The sequence below is a fragment of the Sinocyclocheilus grahami genome, unplaced genomic scaffold (genome assembly GCF_001515645.1).
Source record: "Sinocyclocheilus grahami isolate Dianchi unplaced genomic scaffold, SAMN03320097.WGS_v1.1 scaffold370.1, whole genome shotgun sequence".
NCBI classification, from domain to species: Eukaryota; Metazoa; Chordata; class Actinopteri; order Cypriniformes; family Cyprinidae; genus Sinocyclocheilus; species Sinocyclocheilus grahami.
Genome location: NW_015505549.1, coordinates 747,864 through 765,363, shown reverse-complemented (window position 1 = coordinate 765,363; position 17,500 = coordinate 747,864). Strand labels below are relative to the sequence as shown.

The 17,500-nt window shown below is 34.0% G+C and overlaps 1 protein-coding gene across 1 annotated transcript in view; it reads right to left on the bottom strand.

Annotated features, from left to right (window-relative positions):
- kdm4b (lysine (K)-specific demethylase 4B) overlaps positions 1–17,500 on the bottom strand; it is a 66,111-nt gene that overhangs the window by 17,917 nt on the left and 30,694 nt on the right. The window contains exons 8-14 of the mRNA XM_016230412.1: positions 14,672–14,864; positions 13,285–13,531; positions 10,853–11,082; positions 10,585–10,766; positions 10,380–10,503; positions 6,437–6,615; positions 6,031–6,232 (exon numbers count right to left, since the gene is read on the bottom strand). Coding sequence (XP_016085898.1) covers positions 6,031–6,232; positions 6,437–6,615; positions 10,380–10,503; positions 10,585–10,766; positions 10,853–11,082; positions 13,285–13,531; positions 14,672–14,864 — 1,357 coding nt within the window. The remainder of the gene's footprint in view (positions 1–6,030; positions 6,233–6,436; positions 6,616–10,379; positions 10,504–10,584; positions 10,767–10,852; positions 11,083–13,284; positions 13,532–14,671; positions 14,865–17,500) is intronic.

Below are 17,500 nucleotides of genomic sequence, written 5' to 3'. Positions count from 1 at the left end.
AATGACAAAACAAAGAAAGATAAAAAAAGAACCAAATTAAGAATAAATGAAAAAAACTAAAGCAAAAACAAAAGGAAAACAATTAGACAAAAAACACAAAAACAAACAAGAAACGGATTAAAATAAAATATGGGAATAACAAAAAGAATGCAAGAAACAAACAAAAAAAGAAAATCACTAAAATGGACAAGGAAATAGTTATATATACAAAAACAGAATAATAATAATTATTAATACTATTATTTACAGTATTCTTATTCTTATTATTGTAGTCTTAATAAGAGCTGGCATAATCAACGCTAACTGTAGGCTGCTTACAGTCCTCGATGCAGTAATATATAACCGAGCTGCATTTCAATCAAACGTGGGTCGTCAGGTGAGATTTACGAGCCAGAAATATCAGTTTCATAAGCTGGGCTTCTTTAGTGAGCTTGAGTGGAGCTGACAGCAGCGCAGGTGAAACATGAGCAAGTACTCTTCTGACGACTTGAATTAGTCTGACAGAGTGAAAACAGAGCGACGTCAAGTGATTAGTGCTGCTAAAAGCAGAGCGCGATCGCACTTCATAAATCTGAACAACTCGCCGTAATCAACTTACAAACGTACGTATCCGAGCGGTTTTTAGCACGCTGACGTTCATCCGTCGCTTGTTCGCAAGTAAATATAATATATATTTATATTATCACGGCTAGATGCTTCTGGAAAACACAAAAGCATCAAGAAAACGGAAATGTGACCCTGGAGCACAAAACCAGTCATAAGGCTCAATTTTCAGAAATTGGGATTTATACATCATCTGAAAGCTGAATAAATAAGCTTTGCATTGATGTAAGGTTTGTTAGGAGAGGACAATATTTGAAAATCTGCAATCTGAGGGTGCAAAAAAAATCTAAATATTGAGAAAATCATCTTTAAAGTTGTTCAAATGAAGTTCTCAGCAATGCATATTACTAATCAAACATTAAGTTTTGATATATTTACGGTAGGACATTTACTAAATATCTTCATGGAACATGATCTTTACTTAATATCGTAATGATTTTTGGCATAAAAGAAAAATCTATAATTTTGACCCCTACAATGTATTGTTGGCTATCGCTACAAATTAGAGCTGCACGATATATTGAAATTATCGAAATATCGCAATATGCATATCGCAAGGGCGTGTGATATCTGAATCATTATACATCATCTGAAAGCTGAATAAATAAGCTTTGCATTGATGTAAGGTTTGTTAGGAGAGGACAATATTTGAAAATCTGCAATCTGAGGGTGCAAAAAAAATCTAAATATTGAGAAAATCATCTTTAAAGTTGTTCAAATGAAGTTCTCAGCAATGCATATTACTAATCAAACATTAAGTTTTGATATATTTACGGTAGGAGATTCACTAAATATCTTCATGGAACATGATCTTTACTTAATATCCTAATGATTTTTGGCATAAAAGAAAAATCTATAATTTTGACCCCTACAATGTATTTTTGGCTATCGCTACAAATTAGAGCTGCACGATATATTGAAATTATCAAAATATCGCAATATGCATATCGCAAGGGCGTGTGATATCTGAATAATTTTAATAATAGGCTACTTAAATCAAAACGTTGCAAAAGGTCAAATTTTAGTCCGATGCATATAGCAGAGAATTGCTTGATGTTAAAAAGAGTTAAGCGCAATAAGTTGCAGAAATATTCATACGTGCTGCTGAATATGTCACTAATGTTAATCAAACAACAAAACAGCTATAACACAGATTAATCTAAATTTAATTCATACAGTGGACACTATGCATTGTTATTTTACACTTAATTATTACATTTCTGTATCTGAATACTACTGTTTATGTTATCTATTTTTTTAAAATGTGTATTTCTTTTTTTTTTACTGACTGTTCACGTGCCTTTAATCATGTTTGAACTTTCTCAGACTATAGTGTTTGCTGTGGTATGTGAAGAAGTACTTACAGTGTATGGCAAGCAAAGATACAATGATATAAAATTAGTGTCATTCATCTTTTGTTTGTATGTTCACACTGATGTTAAAACGACATTTTCTGATTTGTGACTACTTTTTATGTACTGCTAAATCACTGCTGGTCACTTTCAGAAGTTGTAGTGATTCTTTCTTTTCCAAGAAAGAATGTGAAACAAATTGGTTATATAATTTTCATTTGTAAATATTTTAAAATATAATTGAAACTGATTTTACACACTTTAAGCAATATCGTATCGCATATCGAATATGGCATTTTTCTTCAATATTGCACAGCCCTACTACAAATATACCCCAGCGACTTAACACTGCTTTTGTGCTGCAGGGTCACGTATAGTTTGGTCTAGACTGTCATTTTTGAACCCGACACTCGGCTGATTGGCTACAATATAATATTATATTATTATTATTAAACAGAATACAAGAAAAGAATGAAACAGAAAGAATATACAAATGACAAAACAAAGAAAGATAAAAAAAGAACCAAATTAAGAATAAATGAAAAAAACTAAAGCAAAAACAAAAGGAAAACAATTAGACAAAAAACACAAAAACAAACAAGAAACGGATTAAAATAAAATATGGGAATAACAAAAAGAATGCAAGAAACAAACAAAAAAAGAAAATCACTAAAATGGACAAGGAAATAGTTATATATACAAAAACAGAATAATAATAATTATTAATACTATTATTTACAGTATTCTTATTCTTATTATTGTAGTCTTAATAAGAGCTGGCATAATCAACGCTAACTGTAGGCTGCTTACAGTCCTCGATGCAGTAATATATAACCGAGCTGCATTTCAATCAAACGTGGGTCGTCAGGTGAGATTTACGAGCCAGAAATATCAGTTTCATAAGCTGGGCTTCTTTAGTGAGCTTGAGTGGAGCTGACAGCAGCGCAGGTGAAACATGAGCAAGTACTCTTCTGACGACTTGAATTAGTCTGACAGAGTGAAAACAGAGCGACGTCAAGTGATTAGTGCTGCTAAAAGCAGAGCGCGATCGCACTTCATAAATCTGAACAACTCGCCGTAATCAACTTACAAACGTACGTATCCGAGCGGTTTTTAGCACGCTGACGTTCATCCGTCGCTTGTTCGCAAGTAAATATAATATATATTTATATTATCACGGCTAGATGCTTCTGGAAAACACAAAAGCATCAAGAAAACGGAAATGTGACCCTGGAGCACAAAACCAGTCATAAGGCTCAATTTTCAGAAATTGGGATTTATACATCATCTGAAAGCTGAATAAATAAGCTTTGCATTGATGTAAGGTTTGTTAGGAGAGGACAATATTTGAAAATCTGCAATCTGAGGGTGCAAAAAAAATCTAAATATTGAGAAAATCATCTTTAAAGTTGTTCAAATGAAGTTCTTAGCAATGCATATTACTAATCAAACATTAAGTTTTGATATATTTACGGTAGGAGATTCACTAAATATCTTCATGGAACATGATCTTTACTTAATATCCTAATGATTTTTGGCATAAAAGAAAAATCTATAATTTTGACCCCTACAATGTATTTTTGGCTATCGCTACAAATTAGAGCTGCACGATATATTGAAATTATCGAAATATCGCAATATGCATATCGCAAGGGCGTGTGATATCTGAATCATTTTAATAATAGGCTACTTAAATCAAAACGTTGCAAAAGGTCAAATTTTAGTCCGATGCATATAGCAGAGAATTGCTTGATGTTAAAAAGAGTTAAGCGCAATAAGTTGCAGAAATATTCATACGTGCTGCTGAATATGTCACTAATGTTAATCAAACAACAAAACAGCTATAACACAGATTAATCTAAATTTAATTCATACAGTGGACACTATGCATTGTTATTTTACACTTAATTATTACATTTCTGTGTCTGAATACTACTGTTTATGTTATCTATTCTTGTAAAATGTGTATTTCTTTTTTTTTTACTGACTGTTCACGTGCCTTTAATCACTATCGCTACAAATTAGAGCTGCACGATATATTGAAATTATCAAAATATCGCAATATGCATATCGCAAGGGCGTGTGATATCTGAATCATTTTAATAATAGGCTACTTAAATCAAAACGTTGCAAAAGGTCAAATTTTAGTCCGATGCATATAGCAGAGAATTGCTTGATGTTAAAAAGAGTTAAGCGCAATAAGTTGCAGAAATATTCATACGTGCTGCTGAATATGTCACTAATGTTAATCAAACAACAAAACAGCTATAACACAGATTAATCTAAATTTAATTCATACAGTGGACACTATGCATTGTTATTTTACACTTAATTATTACATTTCTGTATCTGAATACTACTGTTTATGTTATCTATTTTTGTAAAATGTGTATTTCTTTTTTTTTTACTGACTGTTCACGTGCCTTTAATCATGTTTGAACTTTCTCAGACTATAGTGTTTGCTGTGGTATATGAAGAAGTACTTACAGTGTATGGCAAGCAAAGATACAATGATATAAAATTAGTGTCATTCATCTTTTGTTTGTATGTTCACACTGATGTTAAAACGACATTTTCTGATTTGTGACTACTTTTTATGTACTGCTAAATCACTGCTGGTCACTTTCAGAAGTTGTAGTGATTCTTTCTTTTCCAAGAAAGAATGTGAAACAAATTGGTTATATAATTTTCATTTGTAAATATTTTAAAATATAATTGAAACTGATTTTACACACTTTAAGCAATATCGTATCGCATATCGAATATGGCATTTTTCTTCAATATTGCACAGCCCTACTACAAATATACCCCAGCGACTTAACACTGCTTTTGTGCTGCAGGGTCACGTATAGTTTGGTCTAGACTGTCATTTTTGAACCCGACACTCGGCTGATTGGCTACGCGGCTTAGACTCGCGGCATGGAGAGAAAACCCTCGAAACGAGACGCGTTCCCATCTGTTTTCTCCTCTTCGGGAGGTTTTTTCTGTGCTCGTCTAAATAAATAAGTCGAGTTCAGCCTGACTGACGGTAAATTGGCTGGAGTGACGGCTGGAGAGGCAGATGCAGACGTGAAAGACGGGACAGATTTTAAGAAACTACTGCAACACTAATATTATCTTACAGGTCTGACAATCTACATTTTATTTATCCAAAATGACTAGCAGTACTTTTTTCAAGTCTTTTAGGAAAAACAACAAAAATAAATAAATACATATTTTTTATATAATAAATACATAACATGTATTTATAAAATACATACATTTTTATCATTTTAATTTATATTACCATATAATAGAAATACATTCATTAAATATTAATTTTTATGGGAACAAATGAAAGGCACTTTTTACTCATACAATAAAGTCAAAATATAGCCAACATCTATCCAATAACAAACTATTTTTTATTTTTGGATAGATGTTGGCTATATTTTGACTAATACATTTGATAATAGACCAAATATATTATGAATAATTATTTTGTTATTATATATGATATATTTGATAAATAAATGGACTTGTCCAATGAAGCCAATTAAAAAAAAATAATAATAATAATAATAATAAATAAAATATACTGTTCATTATAATTTCTACTTACATAAATGTTAATTTATTATTATTTTACAGAAAACAAGGTTATGTTGATTTGTCCAAATAAAGCTAATTTTATATAATATATATATATATATATATTTAAATGTATTTATTATTAATTTTTAAATAAAAAAAATTGAACGGCTTGTTTGAAACATTTACTCAAAAATAAACAAACAATAATAATAATTATATATATATAATTATAATACTATAATTTACTTGCATTATTATAAATACACGTATCTGTTCTTAATAATAAATGCATATATTAAATAAAATATAAATAAATAAATAAATTACATCAATCTGCTTTTTACAAACTAGCAAAAAATGTTTTTAGTTCAAAATCAAATCGCTCCATCAGTTGTTTCTTAATCCTAAATGAATTAAGGGTTGTTATGTGAACGGCTCTTAGCATGACACGTCAAAGCCGTCACTGGATCATGAGAAGCGCATGTGAGGTGTGTGAACTCACTGGCGTGGACCTGCAGGCCGCAGCACCCGCAGGACAGCAGGATGCTGGTGCCGTCGTCACCGATGTGGGAGTTCGACGGCAGCGGCTCTGTGTTTTCAGCTCCTGCGCTGAAGCACATCTCTGGAACCAGTGGACGGGTGCGACAGCCGACCCGGGACACCAGGCCAGACGTGTCCGAGAGGTGGAAGGGGTCCTTAAGAGGCTAAACACAAACACATGAGAGAGGAGAACATGCTAAACCAAAGAGAAATAAACAACGAAATAAAACAACTTTCTGTCTAATCAGGCGGTTTTTGGTAAAAAAAAAAAAGCATAGAAGTGAACCAGATTTTGTGCCGATAGCCAAAAGTCTGATTATGTGAGGCTCTTTTAGTGTACTGATAGTGCCGCACAGTGCACTCATTACCTGTGTGTACGGACAGAAGAGCGTGCAGACAGCGCAGTGCGGCTCGATGGTCGCCATCGCAGCGTTGAACTGTTTCTCGGCCAGGAAGTTTGGCGTGCGGTTCTGCCACAGCGCGCTCTCCTCAGACTTCTTGGCCTCCGGCTGAACGCCACCACCTACAGGCAGCCCAGAGTACAGCTCTACAGAAACACACACGAAAGATTCACTCGTCAAAGGAGCTGCACACTACAACAATCACTGTACACAACTTCACCATGAAGACAGAGAGAACGATAGATAGATAGATAGATAGATAGATAGATAGATAGATAGATGGATAGATGGATAGATGGATAGATGGATAGATGGATAGATGGATAGATAGAGCAACAGATGGAAGGATGGATGGATGGATAGATAGATAAACAACAATAGATAGATAGAATGACAGAAAGATAGAATGATAGAACGATAGATAGATAGATAGAGTGACAGATAGATAGAACGACAGAATGAAAGATAGATAGAACGACAGAACGAAAGATAGATAGAACGATAGAAAGATAGATAGATAGAGCGATAGAGCGACAGAATGATAGATAGATAGATGGATAGATGGATAGATGGATAGATGGATAGATGGAGCGACAGATGGAAGGATGGATGGATGGATAGATAGATAAACAACAATAGATAGATAGAATGACAGAAAGATAGAATGATAGAACGATAGATAGATAGATAGAACGACAGAACGAAAGATAGATAGAACGATAGAAAGATAGATAGAGCGATAGAGCGACAGAATGATAGATAGATAGATACAGTGATACAGCTGGCAGATATCTAGATGGCTAGACAGACAGACGCAACAATAACTAAAGTGTGCAGAAGCTAAATAAGAAGAATTTTAATATGATTCTCCCTCATAAGCACTAAAAATACTAATTTTTTTAGAGGTAAATAAATCATATAGAAGGCTATATAAGGTGGCTCAGTATGAGTGTTGTCCTCCTCCTCTGAGCCGTGACTCTACAGACGCTACAGTGACAGCAGGCGGTGCGGGTTTACAGCTGTCTCTGTTCAGAACACAGCACAGACAAAACAATAACCGTCTTTCAGCCGCCCCGTCTTATAAAGCGCTGATTGTTTGTGGCTGCTTTCTTTCATACTTTATTGCACACTTTCACAACAAACAAACACACACAAAACAACATCTCGCCATCAAACCAGAACACTCTGAAATAAAATGAAATGTTGTAAAAACATATCTAACTTTTAACAACTTTTTCCTCAGCCATCAGACATTTTTCTAGGGTGCCAAGTTTCTTCTGTTCTCCTGAACTACATGCGACAACAAAATCTGAATATTTCTCGCAGTACCCCATGAAAACTAAAATACAACATTGCCGTTTTCAAAGAACGACAGAAATGCCGTAATTATATTGTAAGTAATTTAATAACATGCTTTGTCATAAATTGAGCCTCATTTGAGAAACAGGAATAAATCAAATTTGTGTGCAAATCATTTGTAAAAACTTTCTTGCATACATTTTTCATATTCATTTACATACTTTTACGAAGTTTCTGAAGTCATAACGAAGTTCATTTATGAAACACAAGCAAATTAAATATCTCTTAATTAAATGTGAAAATTTAGTCGAGATGTTTTTCACAAGCATTCGATTTTATGATTTTACAATTTTAAAGAACCAAACGTGCAAATAATTTGACCATTTTAAGGATTGTCATTTATGAAACTTGCAAAACAAAATTTGGGTAATTTTTCTATAAAACTATTCTAACGCAAATTCAGCAATTTCTGAAAGAATGGTTTTACGAACGAACGATTTTTTTATGGACATTATTACGAACTGCATTTAAAAAAAACACACAAGCAACATGTAATTCAAGAATATCTTTACGAACAATTTAACGATTTTATGACCGTCATTGCTAACGCAATCAAAACCGTAAAACTATTCTAACGCAAATTCAACAATTTAAGCAAGAACAGTTTTACCAACGTCATTCGATTTTTTTATGGACATTAGGGATGTGCAAAAAATCATAAATCGTAAAGCGGCTCCTGTGATTAGTAGTAAATCTCCAGCACGTGCTTTCAGATGGAGCGGCATTTACTACACAGAGCCGTAGTTCACTGACAAGCTACACAAAATCGTGTTCAAAATCGCAGGCGATTCATTGCCGATTTTGAACGTGATTTTGTGTAGCTTGTCAGAACTTTACTGAAGAGATACGCATAAAAATCACATTCGATTTTTTGCACAGCCCTAATGGACATTATTATGAACTGCATTAATAAAACACACAAGCAACACATGAAATTCGAGAATATTTTTATGAACAATTTAAGGATTTTATGACTGACTTTGCTAACACAATCTATGAAAGAGGAGCAACACAAATTCAGGTAAACCTTTCGTTAAGTTATTTTCACTTAATTGCCAGATTCAATTTACTCACATTTTACGCAATGTTGCACGAACAACATCATTCGATTTTTCGTTTGATGAAACATTAGAAAAACAAGTTTCTGTGAATGCAAGAATGGCTTCATAAATTTCATTTTAAGAAGGTCATCACAGTGAAACCTGCGCACTGAACACTGCCAGGCGGTGCAGCGCGCCATATATTTTCGACCAAAAACCAAAAATGCCATTTTCGGCCGATAATTTCCAGTGCATCCCTAAAGAATGGTTTTACAAATTTTACAGACATTATGAACCGCATTAAAAAAAGAATATCAGTACATGTCATTTAACGATCGAACAGCCTTACGAACATCATTTGAATTTTTTGTACGTTATTTTAAATGTAATTATTGAGTTTGGGTGCATGCAAGAATGGCTCCATAAACAAATTTTAAGAACGTCATTATGAAAATTTCTGCATTAACCCTTTGATGTGTATGATCACACCGGTGTGATTAGAACGTTCAGTGCGTCACGTGATCTAACTGCTCAATTCAAATCTGCTTTCGTGCTTTTCCTGGCACTGAGCCAGAGACAGACACGCTCAGCGCTTTTCATATTATCACAACTTTTCAGTGTTTTCAACCACATAATATTTATTTTAGGCTTCAGACATTTAAATACACAAAAGTACTTGCAAAAAAATAAATTTAAAGTTTGTAAAATGCATATCGATGTCTATGGAAGCGGTGTTTAAACTACCAAATATATTTACTTATTCCTTTTAATAAATAAATATATTTATTTACTACTATTACTTATTATCGATTGAGAATCGGCATATCAGCTAATTCATAATATAGTTAACACATTTGTGATTTTTTTTTTATAAAAAGGAAAAATTAGATAAAAGCAATACATCACTCATAAACAGCTATTGTAGCTGTGGTGTGTCACGTGACAAGCATGACGCGTCACCATGGAAACAATAAGGCGATACATTCTAACATAAGGTCGCCGAAAAAAAAACTCACGCTCGGTGGGTTCGTGAAAAGGTTAAATGGTTTTACAAACATTCGATTTTTCACGGATATTACTACAAATTGCATTTAAAGCACACGCAAAACAAGTAAATTAACAATAGCTTAATGAACAATTAAAATATATAATTACGAGCAACCTTCCGAACAATTAGATTTTTCATCATTATTTAAAATGTAATTTTTGAAACATGACAAAAACTAGTAGAATGGCTTTATGAACAATTTTACATGATTACGAAATTAATTTGAAACATAAAACAAATTCATGGAAATCTTTCGTAAATCTGTTCTAGCGTAAAATGTTGCACTGAAACTTTAAGTGAAAATTAATGTTTTTGAAGAACAATTCACACAGAAATCTGCTTGTGTTTCATGCATGAGGCCCAAAATGTTAATAGTAACAAAAAAATAAATTCCGGAATTTTATACCGAAAGTATATTGCGCTTAACGTTCATCGTTTATGAAGTTATGAAAGCAGTACTTACCCTCATCGCTGGAGGCTTCCTGTTTGACTATTGAGTGAGGAGAGCGCATGGGTGGCTTGCTGAACGGATGTCTTCGGCTCTTCTTCACCTTAACTTTCTTCTTCAGTTTCATGAAAGGATTCGGCTGAGAACAAAAACATTTAACGATAATTTACCTCAACATTTAAAATCCTAAAAACCCTTTGGGACCAGAGAAGCCGCTCACCTGCAGGCCGGGAGCGTCTCCATTACTCTGGTCCTGAATGTCGCTGGAAGCGAACTGCTCAAACACCTGCTGGAAGGAGAGATCGTCGAGATGCTTCGGCTTCTTCTTTTTCTTCTTCTTCTTCTTCTCCTCCTCTCCGTTTTCCGATGGAGGATCCTGAGATTCTGTTTTTCCATCTTCACCTGCAAAGGCAGTTGCTAGGGTGTTACTATGTGGTTGCTAGGGTTTATGGTGTGGATGCTATATGCTAAAAGTTTGCTTGCATCACCTTCTCCACGGAGTGCCGCTTCCGCCTGCTCCTGCTCCTCCCTCTCCAGCGCCTCCAGCGTGAGGAGCGCCTCCCGCGCCATGCGCTCGTCCTTCTGCTGCCGCCGCTGCTGCTCGCGCTCCTCCACCTTGAGCAGGTACTCGCTCATGTCCAGCTCCACTCCCTCCTCCGCCAGAACCTTCACCTCCTCCAGCTTCAGACGGCGGAACTGTTTCACCTTCGCCTGAGCCCTACGACAAACGCAAACGGATAACGAACTTATTTCAACGCAAACGTTTCCAATTTAATAGTTCTCATTTATTACGATTCAAAGAGTAAACATCAAAGGCCAATAAAAACCTAGTTAACTTTTATTTTAAACAAAGCATTTTCCCACTTTATAGTTTTTATTTAATACAATTCTAACGGTAAAGGTCAAACGTAAAAAAAAACTTCGCCAGAGCTCTACAAAAAACAATGCAAACTGATAACAAACTTTTATTTCAAATCAAACTTTTCCCACTTGATCGTCTTTATTAATTACGATTCGAGCAGTAAAGGTCAAAGGTCATCAAAAACTTCGCATAAGCACCCCAAAAAAAACCAACAGATAACGAGCTTTTATTTCAAACACAACATTTTCCACTTGATAGTTATTACGAATCAAATAAAAAAAAAAACTCAAAAGGTCAATAAAATCTTCACCTAGACTCTACAAAAAACAACGCAAATGGATAACGAACTTATTTTAACGCAAACGTTTCGCATTTAATAGTTCTAATTTATTATGATTCAAAGAGTAAACATCAAAGGCCAATAAAAACCTAGTGAACTTGTATTTCAAACAAAACCATTTCCCACTTGATCGTTTTTATTACGAATCAAACAGAAAAGCTCAAAGGTCAATAAAATCTTCACCTAGACTCTACAAAAAACAACGCAAATGGATAACGAACTTATTTTAACGCAAACGTTTCGCATTTAATAGTTCTAATTTATTATGATTCAAAGAGTAAACATCAAAGGCCAATAAAAACCTAGTGAACTTGTATTTCAAACAAAACAATTTCCCACTTGATAGTTTATTACGAATCAAACAAAAAAGCTCAAAAGGTCAATAAAATCTTCACCTAGACTCTACAAAAAATAACGCAAATGGATAACGAATGTATTTCAACCCAAATGTTTTTTGCTTGATAGTTTTTATTGATGACGATTCAAACAGTGAAGGTCAAAGTTAAAAAAAACCTTATAAATAAAAACCGTCGCCTGAGCTCTACGACAAACACCACAAACGAATAACTTTTTTTCAACCCAAAAGTTTTCCGACTTGATAACATTTTGTTTATTAAGATCCTAACAATAAAGGACATTTCACGTCCATGGTAAATTTTCGCAGAGAGATCGTTAAAACAATGCATTTAGCGCACTTATTTTGACCAGTAAAAAAATTTTAATAACACAAATAAAAAAAAAAAATGTCATTACAACAGCTGCACTATTATTATATCGAACCATGAACGTCATAACGTGACATTCCTACATCACGCTATCGCATCTTTTAACTATTATCATTCCATATATTATTTTTAGCAATTTAACAATGTATTGTGTTTAGCATTAAAAGCACATAATATATTCAGTACTTGCACAGATTTTCACAGTCACACATCGTTAAAACGAAACAATGAGTTTTTGCGCAAAGCATGTTTTTTTTTTGTTCAGGGGACTGATGAAAATTAGTTTCTAAAATCAACGATAAAGGTCAACTAACAGATTTTTGTTGCAAAAAAAAAACAAAAAACGAAACGCTGAAAATTTTGGGCACCTGCGCAGGAGTTTCTCTCTGTACGTGACCCTGGTTTTCCTCCAGTGCTCAAATAAAAACCGTCGCCTGAGCTCTACGACAAACACCACAAACGAATAACTTTTTTTCAACCCAAAAGTTTTCCGACTTGATAACATTTTGTTTATTAAGATCCTAACAATAAAGGACATTTCACGTCCATGGTAAATTTTCGCAGAGAGATCGTTAAAACAATGCATTTAGCGCACTTATTTTGACCAGTAAAAAAAATTTTAATAACACAAATAAAAAAAAAAATGTCATTACAACAGCTGCACTATTATTATATCGAACCATGAACGTCATAACGTGACATTCCTACATCACGCTATCGCATCTTTTTACTATTATCATTCCATATATTATTTTTAGCAATTTAACAATGTATTGTGTTTAGCATTAAAAGCACATAATATATTCAGTACTTGCACAGATTTTCACAGTCACACATTGTTAAAACGAAACAATGAGTTTTTGCGCAAAGCATGTTTTTTTTTTGTTCAGGGGACTGATGAAAATTAGTTTCTAAAATCAACGATAAAGGCCAACTAACAGATTTTTGTTGCAAAAAAAAAACAAAAAACGAAACGCTGAAAATTTTGGGCACCTGCGCAGGAGTTTCTCTCTGTACGTGACCCTGGTTTTCCTCCAGTGCTCCAGCTCGGGGCTGCTGAGGCTCGTGGGTTTGAGGTGGTCCAGGAGCGTGTTGTCTTTCCCCTGCTTCCACAGATCGTAGCGGTCGGGCTGCAGGCAGCGAACGAAGACGTCCATGGAGATCTTCACCATGTCCTTACGGCACGTGCACTGCAGAAGACAAGCAGGAACCAACAACTCTAAATAAACAAAGTCCACGACTGTACAACAGTTCTAATATGTGACACAATCACGGTCAGTCAGAATGAATTTAAAGTTTAGTACACAGCTATGTGGAGAGAAATTTTGGACCAATGAGATTCCATGTTGAGCGGGGCTAATCAGCACAAATAAATAAATAAATAAATAAATATATATATAGAGAGAGAGAGAGAGAGAGAGAGTATTATTCTTTTAAATGCATTAAATGTATTAATTTCCTATTCATTTATATTACTTTACATTCTTTGAATTCAGTTTAAATATGCAGTTTTATTTATGTATTTATTTTATATATTTTTGCAGTTTTTTTTAAGTGATTTTATTTTCGGCCTTCAGTTTTGAGATTAAATAATATTATAGAGTAATATGAATAAAAATGCAAATTTATATACAATTTATTAAATATTAACAATTCATAATACACATTCATTAATATAAAATTAATACATTAAAAATAACAAGCTATTACTAAATATAATGTAGAAACTAATGTTTTTTGCTTGATAGTTTTTATTGATGACGATTCAAACAGTGAAGGTCAAAGTTAAAAAAAACCTTATAAATAAAAACCGTCGCCTGAGCTCTACGACAAACACCACAAACGAATAACTTTTTTTCAACCCAAAAGTTTTCCGACTTGATAACATTTTGTTTATTAAGATCCTAACAATAAAGGACATTTCACGTCCATGGTAAATTTTCGCAGAGAGATCGTTAAAACAATGCATTTAGCGCACTTATTTTGACCAGTAAAAAAAATTTTAATAACACAAATAAAAAAAAAAATGTCATTACAACAGCTGCACTATTATTATATCGAACCATGAACGTCATAACGTGACATTCCTACATCACGCTATCGCATCTTTTTACTATTATCATTCCATATATTATTTTTAGCAATTTAACAATGTATTGTGTTTAGCATTAAAAGCACATAATATATTCAGTACTTGCACAGATTTTCACAGTCACACATTGTTAAAACGAAACAATGAGTTTTTGCGCAAAGCATGTTTTTTTTTTGTTCAGGGGACTGATGAAAATTAGTTTCTAAAATCAACGATAAAGGCCAACTAACAGATTTTTGTTGCAAAAAAAAAACAAAAAACGAAACGCTGAAAATTTTGGGCACCTGCGCAGGAGTTTCTCTCTGTACGTGACCCTGGTTTTCCTCCAGTGCTCAAGCTCGGGGCTGCTGAGGCTCGTGGGTTTGAGGTGGTCCAGGAGCGTGTTGTCTTTCCCCTGCTTCCACAGATCGTAGCGGTCGGGCTGCAGGCAGCGAACGAAGACGTCCATGGAGATCTTCACCATGTCCTTACGGCACGTGCACTGCAGAAGAAAAGCAGGAACCAACAACTCTAAATAAAAAAAGTCCACGACTGTACAACAGTTCTAATATGTGACACAATCACGGTCAGTCAGAATGAATTTAAAGTTTAGTACACAGCTATGTGGAGAGAAATTTTGGACCAATGAGATTCCATGTTGAGCGGGGCTAATCAGCACAAATAAATAAATAAATAAATAAATATATATATAGAGAGAGAGAGAGAGAGAGAGAGTATTATTCTTTTAAATGCATTAAATGTATTAATTTCCTATTCATTTATATTACTTTACATTCTTTGAATTCAGTTTAAATATGCAGTTTTATTTATGTATTTATTTTATATATTTTTGCAGTTTTTTTTAAGTGATTTTATTTTCGGCCTTCAGTTTTGAGATTAAATAATATTATAGAGTAATATGAATAAAAATGCAAATTTATATACAATTTATTAAATATTAACAATTCATAATACACATTCATTAATATAAAATTAATACATTAAAAATAACAAGCTATTACTAAATATAATGTAGAAACTTTCATTTTCTGTAAAGCTGCTTTGCAACGATTTGCATCGTGAAAAGAGCTATACAAATAAACTTGAATTGAATAATACTATAAAAATAAAAAATGAATAAATTTAACAAAATATTAATTATTATATTTCAATTAAAAGAATAATATAAGTTAAAAATAAAATTAATAAATTACTATAAATGCATATATTTAAATAAATAAAACTTAAATGTAAATTATTTAAATACACAAAAAAATTAAGATGCAAAAATTAAATTTGAAGTAGAATACTACTTCAGAATACTACTTAAGTCACCTTAAAAACTACAAAAATATTGGGGTTCAAACAGATGAAATTGTATAAAAGATGAGAATCAAATGAACTGCATCATGGGAGTCGTGTCTGAAACAAGGATTGAGAGGAAAATGAAGGCGATGGAGACGAGATGTGATGATTAGATGAAATAAGTCTTCATGCAGGTGCGCAGACGCAAGATTATTAAATCATCAGCGCCGACAACTGCGACACTGGCTTTTAATTGCATTGAGTTTGCATGGCGTGGATCGAAGTGAAAAGCACACAAATCAACATCTCTCAATCAACAGCGAGAGAGAGAGAGAGAGAGACGGAGGAAATAAAAGTCATTTTCCTGCGAGCTGCACTCGGCTGTATTACATCGGGCTGCTATTTCCAGCGCCGCGCCGGAGCTGCTGTTCAATTACCAGAAACATTCTGCAGCTGAAGTGAAGACAAACACTGTCTGTGTGTGTGTGTGTGTGTGTGGGCATAATAAATGGCAACAAGCGCTATTCTTCACTCCGAAATGTCAATGTCTCGCAGCGTAACTCCAGGGCTTTGCCATATTATGCTCAGAAATGCATTTCCAGCCCGACTGGAAGGATCAGACTCCACCTGGAAAACAAGCAGCGCTGAGGAGAAGAACCAACCTAAACTAAAAGTACAATCATGCTGCGAACATTTTTCAGGAGCGTAACTGGGCTGTTTCCAAAATACTGCAGGTGTTACAAGCTACATTTCCTTAACGAAAATTGTGACAGTAGGGAGATCTGTAAAGCTGCTTTGCAACGATTTGCATCGTGAAAAGAGCTATAAAAAATAAACTTGAATTGAATAATACTATAAAAATAAAAAATGAATAAATTTAACAAAATATTAATTATTATATTTCAATTAAAAGAATAATATAAGTTAAAAATAAAATTAATAAATTACTATAAATGCATATATTTAAATAAATAAAACTTAAATGTAAATTATTTAAATACACAAAAAAATTAAGATGCAAAAATTAAATTTGAAGTAGAATACTACTTCAGAATACTACTTAAGTCACCTTAAAAACTACAAAAATATTGGGGTTCAAACAGATGAAATTGTATAAAAGATGAGAATCAAATGAACTGCATCATGGGAGTCGTGTCTGAAACAAGGATTGAGAGGAAAATGGAGACGAGATGTGATGATTAGATGAAATAAGTCTTCATGCAGGTGCGCAGACGCAAGATTATTAAATCATCAGCGCCGACAACTGCGACACTGGCTTTTAATTGCATTGAGTTTGCATGGCGTGGATCGAAGTGAAAAGCACACAAATCAACATCTCTCAATCAACAGCGAGAGAGAGAGAGAGAGAGACGGAGGAAATAAAAGTCATTTTCCTGCGAGCTGCACTCGGCTGTATTACATCGGGCTGCTATTTCCAGCGCCGCGCCGGAGCTGCTGTTCAATTACCAGAAACATTCTGCAGCTGAAGTGAAGACAAACACGGCAAACCCTGTGTGTGTGTGTGTGTGTGTGTGTATGGCAACAACTGCTATTCTTCACTCTGAAATGTCAATGTCTCACAGAGTAACTCCAGGGCTTGCCATATTATGCTCAGAAATGCAATTCCAGCCCGACTGGAAGGATCCGACTCCACCTGGAAAACAAGCGGTGCTGAGGAGAGGAACCAACCAAAACTAAAAGAACAATCATGCTGTGAACATTTTTCAGGAGCGTAACTGAGACTCAGCTGTTTCCAAAACACTTCTACATTTCTTTAGCAAAAATTTGTGACAATAGGCAGATACATGTGTGTGTGTGTGTGTGTGTGTGTGT